This window comes from Microtus oregoni, unplaced genomic scaffold, assembly GCF_018167655.1.
Source record: "Microtus oregoni isolate MIOR12 unplaced genomic scaffold, Mior012 000012F_ref0000307, whole genome shotgun sequence".
NCBI classification, from domain to species: Eukaryota; Metazoa; Chordata; class Mammalia; order Rodentia; family Cricetidae; genus Microtus; species Microtus oregoni.
Window position 1 is genome coordinate 31,707,331 of NW_024543071.1, and position 23,427 is coordinate 31,730,757.

Here is a 23,427-nt window from a genome sequence, read left to right on the forward strand (position 1 = left end):
GTAAGCGCCCCTATGGCTGTCACATAGATGGTGTCACGGTGGGACCACATGTTAAAAGGGTAGACAAAATTTAGTGTGACTCTGGGTTAGGCTTCTCTTCATTGTCTTGAAGATTAACCTCGGGCCGGTTGTGGTGGTGCACGCTGGTAGGATTTGCTGAAGGAGGCAGAGACAGGAGGATCACGAGTTCGAGGCCAACCTGGGCTACACATTTTCCTCGAAAAAAAACAAAACCAAAATAAAATAGCCGGGGGTGGGGGGGAGATTAACTTCGGGTCCCACAGGATCTACCTTGATCCGTTTTGAGGGCAACACCATCCATGGCCTAACCAGCTCCCAGTAGGCTCCACCTTTGAGTAGTCCCTCCAGCTCTCCTCTGCTTCTTACCAGGAACCTAGCTCTGAGCTGTGGACTTGTGGGGAATAATCAGTAGTCCATCCGAGGCAGTCTGTCCTCGGGTTTGATCAGAGTGCAGTTCGTATCATATCAGTAGTGGTCTCGTGAGACTTAGCAGCCAGAACTACAGGGAAGAAACATTTGTGGAGAGCAGTTTCCAGTTCCCATAGTGCAAATATTTTCACCAGGACCAGTTTCAAGCGATCTGTCTAAGAACTGTGGTAAAGAGACGCACACAGCACTCTTAGATTGGCACGTGGCATTTCCAGTTCACCACTGGAATGTAGAGTATTTGGAAAATGAGAAGAAATTTCATTTTATCTGAGCTGGATGTTATTTTTAACATTTTGTATATAAAATTGTGTTTTGCCGTCATTATGAACATAGTATTCCAGTTACTTAACGTATGGACATTTAAGAGTGTTTTCTAATTTTGGGTATTCCTATAATTCATGCTATATATCACTAGAAGAATGCATCCATAGGTCTTTGGGTTTTCATTGTTTTTCATATTTCTGGGAATTTCCTTAGGACAGATTCAAGAAGCAAATTATTTTGATTATGGGTCTAAAAAGATGTTCCCTGATGCCCTCTAGAAATTTCATACAAACGTAATCACCTACTAAAAGGTACATGAATTTCTACCTGTGACATCACTACCATAGATACTTTTGTGAGGGTTTTAGATGATTTGATAAATTTAATATTTTATTTATTTATCTTGCATGTCTGAATGTTTTGTCTGTACCACATGTGAACTTGGTACTCACAGAGGTCAGAAGATGGCATTAGAACCCATGGGACTAGAGTTACAGACAATTGTGTATGCATACCATGTGGGTGGTAGAAATTGCACCCACGTTCTCTGTAAGAGTAACAAGTTCCACGGAGCCATTTCCCCAGCCCCCGATTAGTTAGTATTAGGGTCTTTCTTCCACAAGTTTAATGAGTTTTTTTTTTTTAAACATTAGGCTTGTTTTATTGGAAAATAAAATACTTAATGAAAAGCTTTACTAAACACTTCCAAAAATCTATTTTGTTGCGGTTATAATTGTGTCATTTCTTCTTTCCTTTTCCTCCCCCCAGATATTCCCATATACCCTTCTTTGCTCTTTTTTTTTTCTTTCAAATTTATGGTGTGCCCTTCCCTGGAGAAGACTGTTGCACCCATTCTCCACAGTCCTTAGCTGCCCGTAGTTCTTTGTGCAGGCTGAAGCCTCGGGGAATTTCCGCCACCCGCTTTGGCTTGTTTATTGTTGTTTCTCTAGTTCAGCTCAAGTTTATACAGTTATGTTGGTGAGACTTGTCGTCTGGATTTAATAGAAGCAGAGTCTCGCAGCAGACTCCCTGATCTGCGCCCTCTTCCGCAGTGTTCCCTGTGCCTTAGATGTAGGGATGTTTCGTAATGTGTCCACTGGGACTGGGCTCCACAACTGCATTTTGGTTGGTTATGGTTTTCCGGGATGGCCTCTGTCTGTTGCCAAGAGAAGTTCCTTTGGTGAGACATGAAGCCTATACTTACCTGTAGGTATAATGACAAACGTTTAGATGGTTGTTCGGGATTATGCTGGTTTAGCAAAGGGGTGGTCGCAGGTTCTCTTCCATCTGTGACCTCACCAGCACTTGATTTCTGCTATCAGGCATGCCATCCCTCTTGTTGAGTGGCACTTAAGTCCAGCTAGGGAGCTGTTGCCTACTGCCCCGTTCCCTTAGGGTTATCGTGCCATGTACTTGTTACATGTGCATTGCCGTTTTTAAAACTGAGAAGTTTATACATGAAAAGCACATTTGCATCATTTCCACCCCAACTCCTCCCATGTCCCCTTACCTGCCCCCCCTGAAGCCATGGCCTCCGCCTCTGTAATTATTGCTGTGTATGCATTGCCGTGTTTAGTTCTCCTTTTCAACCCGCTCCCTGATAAAGGAGCTGCGGTTTGTAGTAATTGCCCATGGCAGGATTTTGTTCTCTTTCTTCCCAGTTCCTCTTACATCTTCTGTCTCTGTTCCTTGGGCTTCACGTCCCACCGCCACCCCAACACTGTGCCAGCCATACCATTCCACCAATCATTTTGCAAGGCAGGCAGCCCCCCCCCCCCCTCCTCTGACGCCCACTGTCTGGGACATCTTGCTACAATTCTTCCTCAGACTTGTTACCAGTTTTAGCCCCAAGCTGCAGTCCCAGACCGCTATCCCAAACTAACCCCTGACCCCCATGCCCCCATGTGCCCTCATGACCTCGTTTCTGAGCGTCACTTTCTAGCACTTAGCATTGCTCGTTTGTATTTTAGTTGTTCAACTTTGCACAGAGTCAGAGTTCTGTAAAGACAGTAAATCCTCCTGGAGTCAAGAGGGCCATGGGACATTTGTCAAAGAACAAGAATACTGTGGCTCTGTATCTAAAGGCTTAATGTCTGTAGAAAGCCAGTTCATATACAGTTTTAAATGCTGAAGATAAACATTTGCGATATTTCTAAGAAATACATTTTATACTTTTATAATACAATGTTTTAACACAGTTAGGTTAATACATTTATGTTACCAAACATTCCATTGTAATTTTTCATTCAAGGTACATTTACAAAATTTGTGTTTCTAAAGCTGTTGGAGCTGGGGGTGATTCTGTTGATAAACTAACTGATTGCTTTGTAAGCATTGAGGACTTGGGTTCAACCCTCAACTGCCGCCTAAACATTGGTAGTTCTAGTACTGAGGTAGAGACAGGAGAGTTTCTGGGTCTCACTGGTCAGCCAGTCCACTCTAATTGGTGGGCTGTGGGCCAATGAACCCCTGTTTCGAGGTGGCCGGTGGTACCATGAAGATGAAACCAAGACTTTTTTTTTCAGCCTGCATACATGTATAGACACATGCACATTCATACACAGACATACACACATGCTCTCATTCACACAGACACAGACACACATGCACACGTTCTCACACATACAGATGCTCACACACGCATGCATACACTAGCACAAGCCCTTGCATAAAGGAACACCTACATGCAATCAAATGAATCAAGTAAAGTGGTACTTATATTACATTTTAACTCTATTTTGGTCTAATTTTTACATGCGACCCACATATAAAATTAATTGTGTGTGACTAAGTAAAGATGTACATTCCTATTTTGTGTGACATAGCATCGGAGTTTATTATTGTTGCTGTTAGAAGTTTAATTTAATCATTTTCTATATTTAAATTTTGTTCCAGTATGTCTCCCTCATGTAAAATTTCTAAGCATCAAACACCAGTGGAGATTCCCTGACTTTTCTCCCAGATAGCTTGTGTACCAGTATCCCTGCTCTTTACAGTGGGAACACTATGGACAGAGTCTTTCTGAGTTTGTGTCGTCACTACAACTTCTGATTAGAGACTGAGCAACTAAATGGAGGTTTGAGTTCTTAGAAGTAGGGCTACCAATGTCTGGAGTCAAACCTCCTCGCAGCCACTTGCTTCCTGAAGCACCTGCCAGGTGTTCTAGGCTGGAGAACCAGTCCTTCTGTTGATGCTCTCACACTCATGCCTGCCTCTCCACGGCTGCTTGATAAATATCTGTGGATTGAACTGCTTCCACCTTTGGGGCACGAGGCTTTTCCAGGTAGGTGTTCTAAGGACCAGCTTTTTCCATCTCTTCTCTCTTCTCTTTTCAGCTGCGGTCTAGTGCTGAGCTCCATCCGGATCTCCTCACCGACTGTCTCGCTGTGCAGCCTCTGCAGCCAGCCACTTCCCCCAGAGATGCTGATGGTGCCATGGGACACTCCCCAGGGCCAGGGCCAGGGCCTGGGCCTGAACTCTATCCAGGTAAGAATGTAACAGCAAATCTGTTTCACCTGAGAATTCATCCATGATTGTCTGTGTTCGCGGTCAGTAGTCTGCAGCTGTTCTCCTATGTTGGTTTGGCAAAGCAGACCTTCCTGTTCCTCATAAAGAAACAAGGCCAAATAACACATTAGTTCATCTTGTTCTGGGCCTCTGCCAGAGGTTTGGTGCACTAAGCCCTCCCAGGAATCTTTGGGACTCAGAGGAAATGGTTGGACCTGAAGCAGGCAGCAGAACACATGCGGATTCTAAATGGAGCGGTCTTCATCATCTTTCCATTTTAAGTGGAAGCTCCAGGTAGCTACAGAAAACCTTGATTATTTGTAAACCAACTTGTAAGAATATCCATGAATGCCCCTAAAACAAAGGGAGAGGACGGGATGGTGCTCTAGATCTCTTGTCCACCTCAGTCTGAATCATAAGTGACCCTGTATTCAGAAAATTGCAGGTTGCTCTGAAAAAGGGAAGACTAGTCTACCACAGTAAGAGGGCTCATCGTTTTTCTTTGATTGCATTAGCTTGCAGTTTGGGTGCACTTTCAAGCCTCTATGATGGTGGAGGAGTTGAGCAAGCATGATTAGTTTTATTATTTTACACACAGAAAGCTCTTGCTGCAAGCCATCTGAAAGCAAGTTGCACTACCACCCTATTCCAGACAATGAGACGTTTCCATTTTCAGTGACTTGCAACTCTACTCCCATCTGCATCCGATCCCACAGCCAGGTTGGCAGCATGCTGTTTTTTTCTTTTGAGAAGTGCTAATAAGCCTTAGAGAATGAAGAATGTACTGATGCATTGCACTGGAATAGGAGAAAGGCATGCTTGTGTGGCCTTTTAAGCCTGACGGTTCTCAAGACGATCCGGTGCAGAAGAAAAGGGCATCAAGGCAGTCGTTTCTGGAGCATCCGTCATCAAAACATTCTTAATCACAGTGAGCCAGCATCGAGGAACCTTTAGCAGCTTCTTAGGGACTTAGTCACTGAAACAGCATAGCTTCGTCTCCTCTAGATCCAGAGATAGAGATTAATACTTACTTGAATGGCTGACCAAATCTTAAAGAGATACATAGACACTTCATCAAATGCATAGGACTGTTTTATAACAGTATCAAAACATACTGAAAATCTTGATATTAGACATGAGTGAAGAGACATGGATAGCTTTTGTGTGCATAGACGCTGTTGGTTTGCAAATTGATGACATACGAACATTTCTCTAGCACACTAAATGAATCAACAATCAGGTTAAAACAACCGATGAAACGTCCCTCTACTTCCTTAGGCAGTGAATATACCTTACTAAAGATCTGGAACTCAGAGTTAAGATCGAAGCTAATCAAAGGCAACTGAGAAACCTGCACACAGTAGCAACAATTTGCAAGGAATGGCCAGTCTTGTCCCAAATCTTGGACACTACGACACCTGCCGTTCTGGAAAATGTTGTCTGTATTGTATGCATATAACATACAATTCATTTTCAGCACTCATGTGTTGGACTGGGTGTGCATTTTTCCATGTCAGCTAGTATTTTTAAAGTTTTGGAGTTTCCAACTTTTTAAGGTGTAGTTTTAGTTTGAAATGACTTTGTCATGCTGAATAGACTTCCACATTTATTCTCGATGCTTTTCTATATTTGGGTCTCAAAAAGATCTTCAGCCCTTGCCTTGGAGCCTCCAGCTGTAGCAGAAGCGCTGTAGCACAGGCAAGGAAGCATACGTTGCCACAGCCGTCCACATGGCATCTTGCAGTTGACAGGCATTTTCTGCTCTGAAATGACCTGAACTAGGCAGGTGGCCACCTTACCAGCATTTCCCTGGGGTTTTATCTCTCCAGGCCGCTTGTAAGTGCCGGAGTTTATTCTCCTCACTTTCTGTCCGTTTCCCTTAGGTACTGTTGTACTTTCTTGGCCTCTGGATTATTTTTAAATAATTGATTATACCTTTTGATTTGCTGAGTAGGCAGCAAACCCAGAGGCAAAAGCAGACAGGGAGGAAAACTCTAAAACCAAACTTGCATGCCTTCTTTGTTAAGCTCTGGAAAGGCACACGTGTGGAGTGCATGCTCACAGCAGCAGCACATGGGCTAATGGCCTGCAGGCACATACCAACCCACTCATGGCACATGGCAAAGACATGCTGGAAACTCTCCATTCATTAGGGAAAGGTGAAATCTGCATGGTCAAGTCTATTTGGCAAGGGTAAGAAGTGCTTGGAGATGGGCTGGGGTGTGGTTCAGTGGCGGAGGGCTTGTGGAGCATGTGTGAGACATGGATTCCATCTTTAGCACAGCACAGAGGGTGTGGTTGTTCTCTTTCCATTCTGTTAGAAAAATCAGGAAGATAAGTGCCTCAAGAAAATACTTCCTTAATGATTATTATATGCCTTTCGTTGCTAGGAACAGGTCCGTGGAAACCTGTTGAGTATGTGTAAGCACAGGAGGGGAAACCCTTAGATATGACTTTGAGCAGAATCATCCCTTAGATGTCACAGGATTCAGCACCCAGAAGGATCATTTGTACAGCATTAACATGAGCAGGGAAGAAAGCCTATACATGTCTACTTCCTTTATTGAAGCAGATTTCTGAGATTGATAAGAGAGTGATTGATTGGAATAGATGGCCTGACAAGATTTTCATTTTTGTAGACCATGCTGAGGATGATTTTAAATTGTGGTGTTTACTTTTGCACTGTTGGAAGATCCTGGGCTCCCAGCAACTTTCTGCTGCTCAGTGGGCCCCCATGGTAGGGGCGGTGGTGAAAAGGCCCTGAGACTGGACCACTTCTAGTTTCCTTTCTGAGACTATGCCCCACATCATGATCCAGGTCAGTGTGGGAATTCCAGGTGATTTACTGAGACTCTGAGAGAGAGGGTTTCACAGTAGGTCAAGTGTGACCTAAAGCCACTTTCAGGGCTTTAGGACCAGTCCAGTATAAATCTGAGCTCATAGAATGAGCTGATGGAGTAGGCAAGTCTAAATTTAGTGAGGGTGCAGCAGCATGGACCAACTGGACCAGTGCCTGGTCTTGGCAGAAGGTCCATACGTTAGCAACAGATGCCTCGGGCAAATGATCTGTCCCATGTGTGGCCACAAAAGTAATGGCTCCCTCTGAACCACAGCTGTAACTGTGGACTCAATATGAGGTGACTTTAGTAAGCCTGTGACCTCGGTCATGAAGATTTGTGGCTAAATACTAGAATCATCTAGCAGAAACCCAATCCTTGGGACAGTCTGATCAATAGGGCTAAACTGCAAGTGAAAGCTGCCAGGTAACTCAAGAGGAGATGAGGCCTGCTCCACCATCACTCACCCTTCAGTCCGACCTGGTGGATGGACACACAAGAAAGAGATGGTCCAAACAATGCGGGTTTCTCATGGGAAGGGTTTTGAGATATTTGAGTCCCACAGAAACTTCTAGGAGATGGAGTGCTGTAGTAGGAGCTTCGGGCTGTGTTCCGCCACCCAGTCCCCGCCACCGGCTAGCTTTACCCGAAATAACAACACACAAACTGTATTCTTTTAAACACTGCTTGGCCCACTACCTCTAGCCTCTTACGGGCTAATTCTGATATCCCAATCAACCCATCTCTAATAAACTGTGTAGCACCGGTCTTACCGGGAAAGATTCAGCATGTCTGACCTGGCGGCTTGCTCCATCGCGTCTGCCTCAGAGAGCAGAGCTATCGCGTCTGCCCGGGAGAGGGGAGCATGGCATCTCTGCTCCCGAGAGGAGAGCTGTCGAGTCTGAGCTCACTTCCTCTTCCTCCCAGCATTCTGTTATGTTTACTCCTCCCACCTATGTTTTAACCTATGAGGCCAAGCAATTTCTTTATTACTTAACCAATGACCTTCCTCCATCAGAGTGCTGATGCAGCAGAAATGAGAGACCTTCAAGAATGGTGTGTATGGAGGCGGGTATTGATAACGGTTTCCCTTAGGTTATAAAGTAATCCTTATGTTTAGATCTAGTAAGTCCTGTTGAACTATTCAGATTTTAATGTAGATTTAAGCTTTTCAAGGGAAAAAAGGTTCTCTTTTTGTTCCACTATCTTATATAAGCATAAGAGGGAAATGAAGATTTCTTTGTAAAGTTTTATGATGTCATTAGCTCTCCACCCCATTGCTGGGAGAAGGGAGCTTTTCCCCCTGCAATAATACCAGTTTTGTAATAAATAGCACTGTGTTAACATGCTTTATGAATAGTGTTTCATTTTAGTTTAATCTCATGTTATGTGTTTTAACATATTCTCCACATTCTTAAATTGAGTATATTTGCTGTCTTTGGACAGCTTCTTAGAAAGCTGTAAACGTTGGCTCTAATTTTCTGTGAAAGTGCCTCCTATGGTCTCTTCTCAAAAACTGGCTGCTAATTTAGGGGGTGGCCATTAGAGACCTCTAAACTGACCCAGGAGATTAAAATTTACAGGGGAAAGCTGTAAAAGACGAGCATAGCATACATTAAAGTCTTCAGAAAGACATAGAACATTGTGAAACACATGAATATCTCGTGCTCTATCTTCAAAAGCACTGTTTTGCTTGGAATTTACAAAGGGGAGAAAGCAACCAAGAAACTTTGGAGTAGGAGTGGGCAGAAGGGAATGGAGACAAAAGGAATTTGAAGGAAATATCTGACGGTGTTCTCATGATGTCTCCCCTGGTAGTGTCTTGAGCTGTCATCAGAAACTGGGTCACTTTAACGCAGTGGTTCTCAACCTTTGGAGCGTGACCCCTTTGAAGGTCAAATGACCTCACTGGAGTGACATATCAGTCATCCTGCATATCGGATAACTGAGATTCATAGCAGTAGCAATATCACAGTTATGAAGTAGCAATGGAAGTGATGTTATGGTTGGGGTCACCAGAGCATGAAGAACTCTATTAAGGGGTTGCAGCATTAGGAAAGTTGAGAACCACTGTATAGAGCAAGCAGTTCCTGTCAGTGATTGTCTGTTAACTTGAACTGAAGTCAGCGACAGTAAGAACAAGCCCCATGTCCTCTACTGTGGGTGCTAGCATCCCTAACACACAGTTTTAAACCTGAGCCAGTCCAGCAGTGTATATAACGTCAGCAGACAGCCTTATAAAAGTGCAGCTTTCTGAGCTCACCCCTGGAGTTTCCGATTCAGTAGTTCTGAACAATCTCAGAGATTTGCATCTCTGCCAGATTATTCTAACAAGTTCCCAGGTGATGCGGGATGCTGTTGTTCATCCAGGCAGCTCACTTTGGAATCCATCCTCTGAATCACAATATATGAGATGTGGCTTCTACAAAACCCCATTTGAATTTTATCGAGGGTTACTAGAGTATGGGTTACTGGGTATACAGACATGTTACTCACTGTAGAAGTCTATAGAAGGCTTACGTTTTGCTTGTTTTTAAATTAACAGTGAGCTTTTATTATGCACGCTCCATTAAAGCAAATTAAAATGTTGGTTCTCAGGCAGCACTGGCCCCACTGACATGTATGGAGCAGTTACAGCTGTTCCTACCTTTATATATTTGCAAACTGACAAATTGGGTACTTCAATTTGTCCTTGTGTACATATTCTCTTGTACTCTTGCTGGCTTTTCATGCAGGATTAAACGGAATCACGCAGTTTTCTGGAATGCACGTTGTTGCTATGAGAACATTTTTTTGGGGGTAAGCAAGAAACATTCCATACCTCATCAGAAAGGAGACAAAGGAGTAAGGCTTGCCAACTGTGGCTTTGCCCCCACTGGGGAAGGATTTGGTTGTCTCTGTCATTTATCCCCTATCTCACTACTCATTGAATAGTGTTTTGTCAGTAGGAGAGGAGAAGGGCCATTTGGAGCTTGCAGTTTGTCTCAAGCAGGTCTGAAGGGATCGATGGATGGCAGGGTGGAATTCAGGCTAGAACTTAACAGCTGAAGCACTTTATACCTTGTGTGGCTGTGGAAACGAGCCAAACATGGGTCCAAAGTTCTGACTTTCTACTTCCACTGAATTTAGGCTCCAAGGGGAAAAAGAAATAGGAAGCTCATCTCTTCCATCTGAATCACAAAGGGCTTTTTCTTAAGAACTGCTTGTTTTTGGTGTTGTAGTCACAGTGAGAGTTCCTTTTTATTGTTGTATGGACACTATAAAGAAAGGTTAAGCATGACATGGGGATATAAACTGAAGGACATTACTGGATTAACTCACATGAAACAAGATGTTTTCCAGTAATAAAGAGAGTAGTGTCAGGTCTACATTGACTATGGTGACATCTGCCCATTCCATGTTAACCAAAATCTCTGTCTTGGGGATTGTCATTTATAGTGTCTTCCTTGTTATTGTCATAGACTGTTCAGTCCCATCATGTTCCTCAACTATGCCTTTAACCACTGCTACCCTTCTAATCCACACTGGAAGTCTCAGGCACCTCTCTGGAGGCTTGATCTTCTTCCTAAGTTAAGTCTGTATTTGTTTCCATGAATGTTTCTAGCTGGAGTTGGCCGTCTTATTGCATGCTAACCCAGTTCTGTCTCAGCGAGCATGTTTGCTCATGATTCATATCTGTCTTGTTATCATCTATCATCTACTTACCTATGTATGTATGCATCTGTCTGTCTACCTATCTTTTCATCTGTCTGACTGTCTTACCTATCTGTCAGCCTTGGACTACAGAATTGCATCTTACCCTAATGTTTCTGTGAATTCCCAACCATATCCTCAGAAATAACAGGTTTTGTGCCACTGGATCCTTTTCTCTGAAAGTGTAGAGAGAGTCTTATCACTTCCTTGTAGTAGTGAGAAGCTACAGAAAGTGACCGGTTATTGTTAAAGGGGACAAGCTATCATAATTCTACATAGGAATTTGTTCCGTAGGCTAGTCCATACCAAACTTTTTTATCTTTCTTTTTTCACTTCCATTTTAAAGATATTTTCTTGCTATGTAACCCTGGCTGGCTTAGAACTCACTGTATAAACTATACTGGCAACTTATAGAAATCCCCCTGCCTCTGCCTTACCAGTTTGGGCATTCCAGGTATTTATCATCATGCCTGACTTTTACATCAAGCATTTCAAAGGGATGGACATGCAGTTTGAGAAGCACTGTGTACCTGCTGGCCAATGCTAATGGGAGAGAGACGTCCTTAGGTCTGTGTGCTTCGGTGCTCAGGCAGTTGGTAGCTATATAAACAACAAGAGTGAGTAGTGTTCCATGTTCCTTTGAAAAGTCAGATATTGTATGTCGTTAGTGACCGTGTTTTACACAAGTCTCTCTTACTGTCCATGAAGCCAATCTGCTCAAACACAATATTTACAAGTGGAAACACTTCCTTGCCTCCAACTGAGACATTCCCCTTACTGAGATTGATTACTGGGTTTAATGACATTAAGAGTTCTTAGGAGGCAGTAAGTGCTCAACATCTGTTAGTGCTAATTATTGCTGTGTTCAAATACTAGGAAATGTATTTTACGGTCCTGAGCAAAATTACCTGCCACCCCGGTGTTCTTTATTGTTGTTTTTAGGAATGGGGGGGGTTAAGAAATTAAATTTTAAATCAGCATCGTTTAGTAGACTAAATGAAAGCTAAAACAGAATTCTTTAGATTTTCTAACCCTATACTCTGCGTAGTAGCTCACATTGTGTTTTGAATGTAGGAGATCTACTGTGTTGCTTTAGAGATAAAATTGGAATCAGAAGCTCACCACTTTGGGGTCAGTCACTGGCCCCAAACTCACAATGTCAAAATTATGTTTTGATGGCTACTAGGGTTTGAATACAAAAATGGTGCTTTGGTTGTTTTTATTTTCGTTTCAGTGACAGAGTGTCATTCAGAAAGATTGTGGGACTAAATCTGAAGCCCCATCTTGGCTCTCTGCCTACTGGTGTTGTGTTTATGGAAGCTACTTGCCCTTTATAGTAGGTGCTGATAGGAATCCCATAGGGCTGTCCTGAGAGAACAAAAAGGAAGCCAGTGGGCTCACTGTCAGCTTGCAAGTTCTCAGTGACCCTCTTTCCTTTCCTTCCTCACTTCCTCCCTCCTTTCCCTCCCTCACTTCCTTTTTGTTTCACGGACTGTTGGTAAGTCACGTTGAGCTCTGTGGCAGACACCGGCTCCCCTTTTGTGCTCTCCTTGTATCCTAGGTAGTGCTAGGTAGAGAATTCACAGACAGGCAGTTTCTTCCAAGAAGCCAAGACAAGATTGGACCATGGACTTGTAGACCTAAGTCCCATTTTCAAATCTCTGCATGAGACTATTTTTTTTCCCATTGCCACAAAGAGACTGAGTCTCGTGGGACTGGCTTTGCAGAGTGCCCACACCATGCCTGCTTGAAAAATGAGCTTAGTGAACAGTGAACCTGTGAGGTGAAGCAGGTGCAGGAAAGAGGCAATCGTACTGATGGCCTAGCCGGTGCGATTTCATACAGCGTTTGCTGTGGCATTGCTCAGATATATATAGCTTTGGTCTCTCCTGGTGTCATTTTATAAATGGTCTCTTCCTTGCTCCATCATTTTCCTCAAAATACAGTCCACAGTATTTTGCCGATAAAACTATTTTTGGCTATTTTCTTCCCTCGATTTATTTATTATAATTCATATTTCTCTAATCTTACTGTGACAGTGTTCTCTTTGTAACAATTATACAGCACGTAATTTGTACACCAGCGATCAGCAGACTGCCCACAGGCTGTATCTGGCCTGCCTCCTGTTTTCATTATGGCCAGAGAACTACTAGTGGTGATTTTAAAAATTCTAAAAGTAAATTTAAACAAAATATGTTTAAGCTTTGTGTGAGAATAGCTGTTTAAATAGCTGAGGGTATTCTTGCCTACGAAACCTAAAAACTCTGGTCCTTTCCAAAAACAACTTTGTGACCTCAGCTTCAGACTTCCATCTGGAACATTTGTCAATGACCAAATGAAATCAAGGAAGCCATAAATTTAATTAAGTAAAATAAATTAATTAAAGTCGAGAATGCATTATAAGAGTTAAGAACACATAATGCATAGGAATTTGGTTGGACCTATACTCGTTTAGATTTAGCAGATACTTCAGAATTCCCCCAGCCCATGGCCTTGCAGAGGTCTTTATGAGACCCAGCAATGAAGGCAGATAGATAGGAACAAACAGTTTCCCCGTAAGGGTACCACGCCACGCTTACTTCTGTTTGTCTTCCCTGGGATGATGCTCTCGGAGCCCTTAGACTACAGGCCCTCAAATAGAGGGATCCCTGAAGTCACCAGCTAGCAGGAAGATGATGAGCCAGAGGCAGGCAGCTAAATACAGGAACCATCATGGTTTCCCTCTGTCCACATTTGTTCCTCCTAGAAGGGGAAGTGTCTCAGGGTGTAGAGTAGCACAGATTTTTCTCAAGTCAAAACCTCTCTGAGATGTACATCAGTCCTCAGGAATAAAACAAGGAGTTGAAATGTCAAGTTTGAGGCGCCCACTTGCTCGTATTTCAACAAGGAAGATACTTGCTTACTCAAAATACGTTTTGTCTCACAGTAGACCTGGAAGTCGGCATAACTGAAAACTGTTTCCCAAACAGAGAAAAATATTCAATTAAAATTCCTTCCAAAATGTCATATATGAGCATAATTTCATGCTAAAGCATGAATGTCTGCTTGGAAATCAAGTAAACGCCAAGGTGAAGAAAGTCTGTGAGGACGGAAAAAGGGGTCACAACAAAACCAACTTGGGTGTCTGTGCAGTTTTGCCTCAGGTTAGTGGCAATTGAAGACTGGTTCCTTACAGCCCAGCAGGCCCTATAAAGGACTATTGTCACCAACCTTTCCACATCTAGGAAGAAAGATCTTCTCAGAGTCCACAGATCAGCATTTCTTTCTGCTAGAAGAACATGGCAGTCAAAACCAGATTGGCTGTCCTTGCTACAGATGCATTTCCAAGCAGCCTCCACTGCAAGTTGTTTCAGAGTTCGTGCAGAAACACAGCAGGTGGGATCATAGATCCTGCCTTTGATAGTATAGCCGTGAAATACATAATAAGGGTTAGAGACCTGGTATATTTACTAAAATGGTTATTATTTTTTATGAGTAAGTTGGACTTTGTTACAAAGACAGAGCCGAGGAGAACTTTTTAATTACTTCCCGGAGCAGTTAGCCATGCCAGCTCCATCTTTCTCCTTTCTCCTTTTCCATCCTGACTTGAAAGGGGCTGAAAATCTAAAGTACAGGGAGAGAGGAGATGCGGCTACCCAAAGGGAAGTCTTGAGTGGTCTGTATGTTCACATTATCCTACCGACTTTTCTGTATAACTTAAGGTGAATAAGTGGGAGGGCTGGTACTCCAGAGGAGGGAAGCACAGTCTGAGATTTGAGGTTTGATGTGTCATGCATTGTCTGGAAAGATTTAAGAGGGCTGCATGAAATGTTGGCCCTGGAGAAGAGCCTGAGTGATGCCATCCGAGTTGCGACAGAATGTCTTTGTTCTGTCGCAGTACAGATGGGAAACTTCCCGAACAGAAGCTAATTACACCTGGTATTTCAGGATGTTTGATGGTAACCTTTGGCATTCGTGCCGGTGACATATCTTCTAGCTGGACCATGGTAGATTCCAGAAAGACTTGAGAGCGTGCGTACACTCCCAAACAGTAATGACATCTTCCCTGGTGGTAAATCTAGCTGCATGAGCTGGAAATGTAATTGGGCTGCCTACACTGAAGTTTGGAGCTCTTGGGAGACGTCTGTTTGTAAGAGAACCTGAATATTCATCTAACTATCCAGACATCAATAAATTCTTACTGTACCTTATTTATTTCTGTTCCCCAGTGATCAGCGGTTCTATTAAGCACAAAGCTAATAGGTACATTCTTTAGAGCGGTATCCTTACATACCTTAATCCGGCAGCCTCCTAACACAGCGGTTTATCCATTGCCAGGTAGCTCTCCTGTCAGGAGACACATGTATGTTTTCTTTGTCCTAGAGCATTGGAGACAGTTGCCATCAATTAGCTGAGGGTAGCATGTCAGGGATGGACGGGTATTGTCATTTTAGTCTGACAGCCACCCGATGCGCTTGAGAGGGAATTGTTTCATTACGCTGTTATCGGGGCTGCTGGATAATGATACTCCACATTGCAAGGGGGGGGGAGAGTGGTGAGACAGGCAGAAAGAATGGATTTTCAGTGATTGGCAATATTAAAATTATTCATGCTGGAAGGAGAGGGGAAAGATCAGAGGGATGGATGTGCAAACCCTTAAGAAGCAGCTTCCTCCTAACACAGGTGGAATGTGGGTGCGGAACGACGCCCTACTTGATGGAGAGGCAGAGGGGCGGGCAGTGCCCTGACATCAGGTGGGAAGGTAAAAAGGAACAGCCCCTTCTCATCCGCAACAAGCATTAGCATAAACCGGGGTCTCCCCCATTCTCCAATTAACTTTAGAATTAAATTCAGGCTCCCTAGCAGATTGCCCTGGCAGGCATTTTCCTTGCTAGGAAACTCTCTCTGGTGTGTGAATTTAGGTCAGGAAGGCGTTTTCCATCCGATGACAGTGCAGTCAAATTGCTTTGAGGTGTTCTGTGAAGAACAGCAGATGGTATTAGACTTAAATGTTCACTTTTGGTGACTAAGTTTCTAGATGCCTCCAATATTGGTCAGTTTCCTCAGAACATCTAAAGGGAAGCCTTTCTTTAAATTCTGAAAAATTAACCAAAGCTGAATCCGTATGCTCTTGGAGAGGAGAAGCGAACAAGAAGCCCTGAAAAATGTAAAAATACTTGAAAAAAAGCTAAGCTTCAAGAGGGACAATTGTGTTGACATTTTAGTAACAGCCCATTTCGCTCCTTAGTGAAGTGCAGCCATGCATGAAAATGACTTGTTATCGTCTACACTGAAATGTATTATGGGCTGTATCTCAAAGGTGTGTATTACTCCTTCAAAGTAAAGGACAACATGTTAACCCTGTATGGATTTGTTCTAGTCCTCAAATACTTTGTAGCACTTGCATAAAAATATTGAACAATAAAAAGCTGATTGAATATGATTCATAAACTCCTCCCCAGTGACGAATTCCAGTGCACAGTTATATTGCAGTTTTTCATCCGGGCTTTTAAAAAAGAAAGCTTAATCGGATGTTTACCATTTTGGGGCAATGTATGTTTTTGTCATTCCCTAATCATATTAAAATTGCATTAATTAAAACAATATGATAAGAATTACAATAAAATGATAAGAGCATTTTGTGGGTGAATAACCAGAGTTCAGCCTTTGTGCTGTGTTTTTAATTTTTAATCATATTCTATTTTCTACATATCAGTGTGTTGACTGCATGTATGTCTGTATGACTGTGTACCACATGTGCAGTGTTCACAAAGGCCAGGCTGGAAGAGGGCACCCTTCCCCTGGAACTGGAGTTACAGGCATTTGTGTGTTCCCAGGCAGGCACTGGGAACCAAACCTGGGCCTGCTTCAGGAGTAGCACATGGTGTGAACTGCTGAGCCATCTCTCCATCTCCTATTTAGGTTTTCAATGTATTATATATTTATATTTTTCCATGCAATCCTGTGAAGTATTATCCTTTTGAAGATGAAGAAACATCAGGCAGTCACTCGAGCTAAGCCTCAAACCCAGATCCATGTGACTCCTATTGTGTTCACTCCTGTTCCCAACCATGCTGACTGACACTGTCCTGAGCGCCTGATTTCTGATGGGGCCAATGGAGCCAAAATCGCCACTGCAGTTAAATGGCTTATTGAACTCCTCCCAGGTCTAAATTTCTCCTCTTGGGAGAGAGACAGAGAGACAAGATTAAGATCACCTTTCATGCGGACCCTCTAATTCTTGCTAATGTCTACTTGAGAGCCAATTTACCTCGGGTTCATCGATTAGTTTGCTCCTCTGAGCCTTGACCCTTGAAATTCTGCCTGAGAGATGAATGGTCAGCCTAGACTTCTTTCCTTATGCTAGCCACCAAGCAATTAATGTCATTTCTCGGGAGCCCAACATGGCTGTGGCATTCATTACAAGAAAGAGTCATCATCTTCAAATAAGTTGAATTTCCTTTCCAGTGAGGACAGGTCAGAGCTGGGCTAGGGCTTCTCAGTAGCCACGAATGCCCTGAAGTGAGGGCTTACAGGGAAGCTCAGTGGTCTCCACAAACACAGTAATTCTCCTCTAGGCTCATTATCGACAGCCCAGGACATCCTGCTTGCTGCAGTAAAGGCGCACATAGCCGATTGCTCACGAATCGCCCTGCAGGCCCCACTCCTTGCCTTGCCTGTGGATCAATATGCGTCTGACATGGATCCGAAATCTTTATTTGGGCAAAAGCACATTTCTTACCAGCTGTTTGTTTTCCAAACGGAATAATTCAGTTAATTTCTTGTCTGGATTAAATCTCTTTATCAAGGTTGAGAGCGGATTGGGACAAAGAATTTTTTTTATTTATTTTATTTTTTTTTTACCATCTAACTGAGAATGTTGCGGCCACCTGTTTGCCTCTACTCCGGGATGCCTTTTCAGACGCACTGCTAGATATGGATGCACTTTGTTCTGAGTCCGCCGGGCCCTCGAGAGAGAGTGTGGGATGGTGGTTAGGGCCATATGACCTGAAATCTCACTTTGGATTTTGCCTTCACCATTTGTTCACCAAGAGACCATAGCCATCTCATCTAACCAGGAATCCATAAATAGCAAATGTCCTTGGCATATGACAGGTATTCAATCAATCATAACTGTGAGTTCCCCAATATGGAGAAGGGAGTTGATATAATGAAGCTGAGACCTGGGTCATCCCCTGCTACTCCGTGTGTATCTCTGGACCATTTTGAAAGTCACAAGAAGTTTAGAATCTCAACATGTCTCAGGCTACAATCTAGGTTATCGGAAAGTATGTTCTACTTCCATGGCTCTTTCTGGGTTATTGGATTCTTTAATATCAGAGAACAAAAGGGTAGCTGCTCACACAGTTTTGAACAGGAAAACATACTAGCTATTCCTCACTTCCCTGGGGGCTGAACCTAGTTCTGCACGTGCCAGCCCAGGACATTCCCAATGAGCTATATCCATAACTTCTTCTTTGGTCTTTTGTTTGAGGCAGTCTCACTAAATTGCTCAGGCAGGCCTTGAACTTTAAATCTCTTGCTTGTTATCTAGGATTACAGGTTTACTCTATCAGGCCTGTCTATGCTAGCTACATTTTTATGCCTCCGACTGACAGGAGAGTCTCTGTGCCAACCATCTGAATGGATGGAAACAGTCATCAAATGATGTGGGTAGTAGCTCTAGCAGACCTAGGATAACAAGGCAAGAAGATCTTTATTTGGGGTCCCTAAAGTACTCCTTGTATCCTCTGTTCACATGGTGAATACCTCACAAGGGAAGAATCTCCAGATGTGCCTTTCATTAGAAATAATATATTGTTATTAATAATATAATACATTAATAAATTATAACACTATAATATCATTTCATAATTATATGCTGTAATATTATCTTAACATAACAATTACTAATAATATTAATAATGAATAATATATTGATAGTTATAATAGAGATATGTTGATTGACATTAACTGAAATAGTCACGAGCCTTTCGTGGCTCCAGCAGCCTTTGAGATTGCTTCTAGGAACCTCATGGATCTCAGAGCCACCTCTGCCTGTCACTGCCATAAGCCAGGCCCCATGAGAAAGAATCCGTAGTGGTAGGGAAGAGAGCTCCTGGCTCTGGGCAGCAGGCAGAGTTCATGCATTCATTGGTTGTCCAAGCTTTATTTCCTTGGGGAGTTCACCATCTCTTAATCACAAAGGCAATAAGGGTTTCTAGTTTGTTCCTTTGCTGTGCCTAATCAGTTGTTCCAGCTGCCAGTCACCAATCCTGTCTGGAAGTTCAGTGAAAAGCCCCCTTCGAGCTTTGGAGACAGCACTGACCCCCAAGGTGACACCAACAATGAAAGCTGCCCCCAGGGGCAGTCTGTGTCTGGTTGATTTGGTCACAACAGTTTTGTTAATATTGTGCTGTGTGCTGGAGGGATCCATTTTCTTCTTGAGGCTTTGATCAATAGGCCACATTGTACACTCCACTGGTTGATTTGTGGAAATCATTTTGAGTAAGTGTGGAAATATTTTTTTTTCCTTTCGTGAATAACCTCATAGTTCTACTCCATCGTGCGGATTTTCTTCCTAAGATTGGAAATCCCTTGGCAAAGCCTGTGTGCTCGTCAGTAAGCATATGCTGGAGCAGGCACGGCTGCGAGGAGCCGGCAGGTATTGAAACTTAAGAAACATTAGTGAAGATTTAGCACCTGCCATATAAAAGGAGGTACTGGAATGCTGTGTCCAGATGAACAAATAATACTTGGAAACGATACACTTAAGATACATCCTAGATGTGTGGTTTGATAAGGTTAGACATTCCTGGGAGTCACTGTGGATAGAAAAGACATTTTCTGGATGACAATGGCAGTTTCTGAAACTTGCTGGTCTTCGATAAAGGCCAAGGATAGTTAGTCCTATCCCAGCCATAGCTACATAGCTAACTGACTTCAGATAGTTGTCTTTTGGATATATATTAGAAAGCCATGCTTGTGTCTCTTATTACTTATCCTCCATTCATTTCATTATTTTAGTCATAAGTAACATCTGTAACCAGCAATTTTACCCTGGACTCTGCAGGCAGACTGTCCTGTGTAGACATTGACACTAAGTTTCTTCCAACTAAGTTATACTCTATAATTCTTATAAAATCTCTCTAATTTTCATCCCATGTCCTACAACACAGAAGTAAAAAGTGATTGGTTTTCTTTTGCAGAAAAGTGATCAGTTATGCCCTGTGTAAGAAACTGTTCAGATGCTTTCACATTCAGACTTTAAGTTGAAGCCTGAATCCCTGTCTTTCTTCTTCTCATGGGGTCTCTTATAGAGAACCCTTCCCTGTTTCGAGTATTCTATGTCAGCCATAGTTATAAAGGGAAGGACTGTGGATGTGTGTTTGACGTCAGAGCACTTGGAAGACCCAGTCCTTTGCCTTCAGCTCCATGCCCGTCACTTCAGATGCCTTACCCTACACACCCTCTCTACCACCTCCTGCCCGTGGCCATGGTAGTATACCTTCCTAGAGCTTGGACAGTCCTGGCCTCAGTTTACCAGCACATTCCTCCCTCCCTACCCCAGGACTCCTAGATTCCTCGAGATTAGGCCTCTGTGGCATGTGTCTGCTGACAAATCTGAGAGAATAATACTTCCCTGGGGCAGCCTTTGATCAGGAGGGAGTAGGAATTATTGGATAAAATTTCAAACTGGAGCCCCAGGATAGACTTTATTGACATTTAGATTGTTTGTCTTTGCTCATTAAAAAAGCAAACATGATTTGATACGTACAGTGGAGATAACAGATACTAAACATGTCTTGTTTTATAGTTTAGCCCAGGACCAAGTTTTGTGTCTGCCATATGGTAGCTGCTCCATAAATATTTGTGGAGTGATTGGCGCCTTAGAGAATGAGAAGAGGCCAGGGCTGTAGCTCGATGCTAAGTCACTTTCGCAACATACATAGTGTTCTGGGTTCAGTTGCCGTAGGGAGAGGCCGAGGAAGGTGAAAATACTAAAATAAGTATGTCAAAGTGGAGGACTAAACAAAAGTGCTCAAGTATAAACTGTTGTAATACATTTGGGATGTGCTCACCTACCTGGTTGTAGAACCACAGATTAGTGTGTTAAAGTGACAGAACACTGTTAAGAGGTCAACATTAGGAAATCTTAGTATTTTGATAGAATTAACACATACAGACATTTCTCCATTTTCAAGCTAAAGCCCACTCAAGGTCAGGAGTACACAAATGATACGATACAATAACTATAACTATATATACATATATACACACACACACACACACACACACATGCGTATATATGTACTTAGCAGGCTCATCATTTAAAATAATGTTAGATGGAAAAAGGATGGATGGATGGATGACAGGTGTTTGGTTGTGACTTGGCTGGGAGAAAAGATAGTTCCTCAGCAACCCCTCACTTTCAGTGACAGGCTATAAATAACACCATATTGTCTAGCTTATTAATTGTAGCTAATGTGAAATCCAACCAAAGCAGTTACTATGGACCTTTGGGAAGCGCCATCTTTTCTGCTGAACCACATAGTAAAGCATAGCATGCTTCCCTGTTGACCACTGGGTTGCAACAGCCAGGGCAGTGCTTCCCTTGTGATAAACAGAAACGCATACACACAACAGGACTTCAGGGGTAAAGAAGTAAAGGCTGAATTCAGCACCAATTACAAAATAAATGATAGCTGCCGTTTCTATACTTAAAGCAGGTTTTATAAAGGTAGCTATGTTCTCGTGGTGTCTCTGTGACCTTATTATTCCATTAGATTTTAGAACAGTATATAAAACCCAAGCTTCATGCTGACAAACACCAATATTGAAACTACTGCCACAGTCAGTCCAAACAGCCTTCTCCCCTGGGCCACGTTATTATTCAGAATCCAAGCAGAGTGGAGGCTCCCTGAACCAGCAGGGCACAAACGAGGGCAGTGATTCATGAGGGGACTCCAGCGAGTTTGGAAATGTTCAGCTTCCACAGAGGCTGGCGCGCACAAGAGAAGCTCGGGGCTGACTTTTTGAACTAGTAAGCACTTCCTGGCCTCACTACCACTTTCTAGGCCTCGGAGGACTCTGGAAGGGTGAAGATTTCTGAGGACAGGAGTGAGCCTGACAGAATGCTGATCTACCAGAAATAAACCCTTCAAATCAGATCACAGCTGTGTCAGTAGCGTTTTGAGCGGGAAGATGGTAATTTTGCCTCTTCACACGCTTCTCTAAGTCCTTGAACTTGCATTCCATTGGATTAGTCTTTGTGGGGCTGGGTCACCTGAGGTCTTAATTTCTACCCCAGTGGGGTTGGCTGAAAGTGATAGCGGTCTAAAAATACAACTCCCTGAACTTTTAAACCTTCAAATCTTTTTTGATAATATGACTTTCTTAATCTTGAACTTGATTTCTTTAATTAAAAAAAAGATCCGTTTGTTCTTTGATATTAGTAAAGTTCAGACGGAGCAGAAGCGGGCACAGGGCAAAGCTGTGTGCGGAGAAGGAAGTGAGGGAGCATGGGTAATGAGGCTTCTGACTGCAGCCTAATGAGACATCTGCCGAGCAGGTACCCCACATTAAGGTCCTTCCTCGCCCATAGACTTGGAAAGTGACAAGCCCTGGTTATCAGGTGACAGGGTACCAATTAGGTGCTGTAAATGGGCACATGGGCAAGTTTGAGGTCAGATACAGTTCTCACAGGTGAGGCTGCCCCAAGAACAAGGCCGTGACTTCCCGTCAGTGTGTGATTGGCAATGGTGGGGAAAGACCCCAGAGCTGTGTGTGAGGGCTGCCTTTCCCTATTTTGTCACCTTGGGTAAAGACTTCTTTAGAATAAAAAGAAGAATATTTATCGCACCATCAAAGGAATGCTCGAGTCTGCTAGGCTTTTAGTTAGAGGAAATGGGGCCCTGTGCTGGGACTGTAGTTATGAGGGTTCTGTTATCTTTACATGGACCGTGGAGGGGCCTGACCCACAGTGTCTAACTACATGGTGGGAAGAGGCAGAAGGCCTGTTTTGTGCCCCTGCAGTCAGCTGACTGAGCATATGCATCACTTAAGTGTCGTCTTCCATAGCTAAAAAACAGACACAAAAACGTTTGCATAGAAACAAACAGCACAAGATGGAGTAATTGTAATGACCAGATAGGGAACTGTCAGGGCACACGGCCCTTCAGAGACCAAGGTGAGCCTGAAGCAAGCCCAGCTGGAACTCCTGAGGTAGCGTGAAGACACAGAGCCAGGGAACCTGTTCCGCCACAGAAGCCAAAGCTGTGCGTATCCGCAAAGGGGAGAACTGCTCCCTAAAAGGCACTCAGAGAAAAACAAACAAGTCCCTGAAATATGCTTGCTGTCAGGCTCGGTGTTTAAAACGGGGCCTCCTTCAGGGCACCGTCTCATGCTGCCTCTCTCTCTCTCTTGGTTTCAGCTCCCATTTTCGCCAGCAGTCATTCAAGCCGAAGTGGAACAGCTGCTGGGGCCGTGCCACCCCCACATCCTGTCAGTCACCCTTCTCCGGGACATAATGTACAGGGGAGCCCCCACCACCCCTCCTCCCAGTTACCTCCACTCGCAGCTGTGGACGCAGGCACCGAGAGGTAAGGCCATCTGTCTCGTTCTCATAATAGGTGTTGCCGCCAAGCCTCCCTCCACGGAGAGGAGCGCTGACAGTTGCTGGATTTTATTAATAATC

General features: G+C 43.4%; 1 protein-coding gene and 1 long non-coding RNA gene across 5 annotated transcripts in view; one reads left to right on the forward strand and one right to left on the reverse strand.

The window, feature by feature from the left end:
* Glis3 (GLIS family zinc finger 3) overlaps positions 1 to 23,427 on the forward strand; it is a 417,572-nt gene that overhangs the window by 353,498 nt on the left and 40,647 nt on the right. For all 4 annotated transcript variants that reach the window (XM_041661239.1, XM_041661240.1, XM_041661242.1 and 1 more), the window contains 2 exons: positions 4,050 to 4,200; positions 23,164 to 23,332. In XM_041661239.1, the coding sequence (XP_041517173.1) occupies positions 4,050 to 4,200; positions 23,164 to 23,332 (320 nt within the window). The remainder of the gene's footprint in view (positions 1 to 4,049; positions 4,201 to 23,163; positions 23,333 to 23,427) is intronic.
* LOC121454038 lies at positions 1,898 to 23,343 on the reverse strand. Its single transcript, XR_005975157.1, has 3 exons — positions 23,299 to 23,343; positions 15,025 to 15,109; positions 1,898 to 1,918 (listed from the first exon to the last, which is right to left on the reverse strand). It is a non-coding gene; the product is annotated as an uncharacterized LOC121454038 (long non-coding RNA).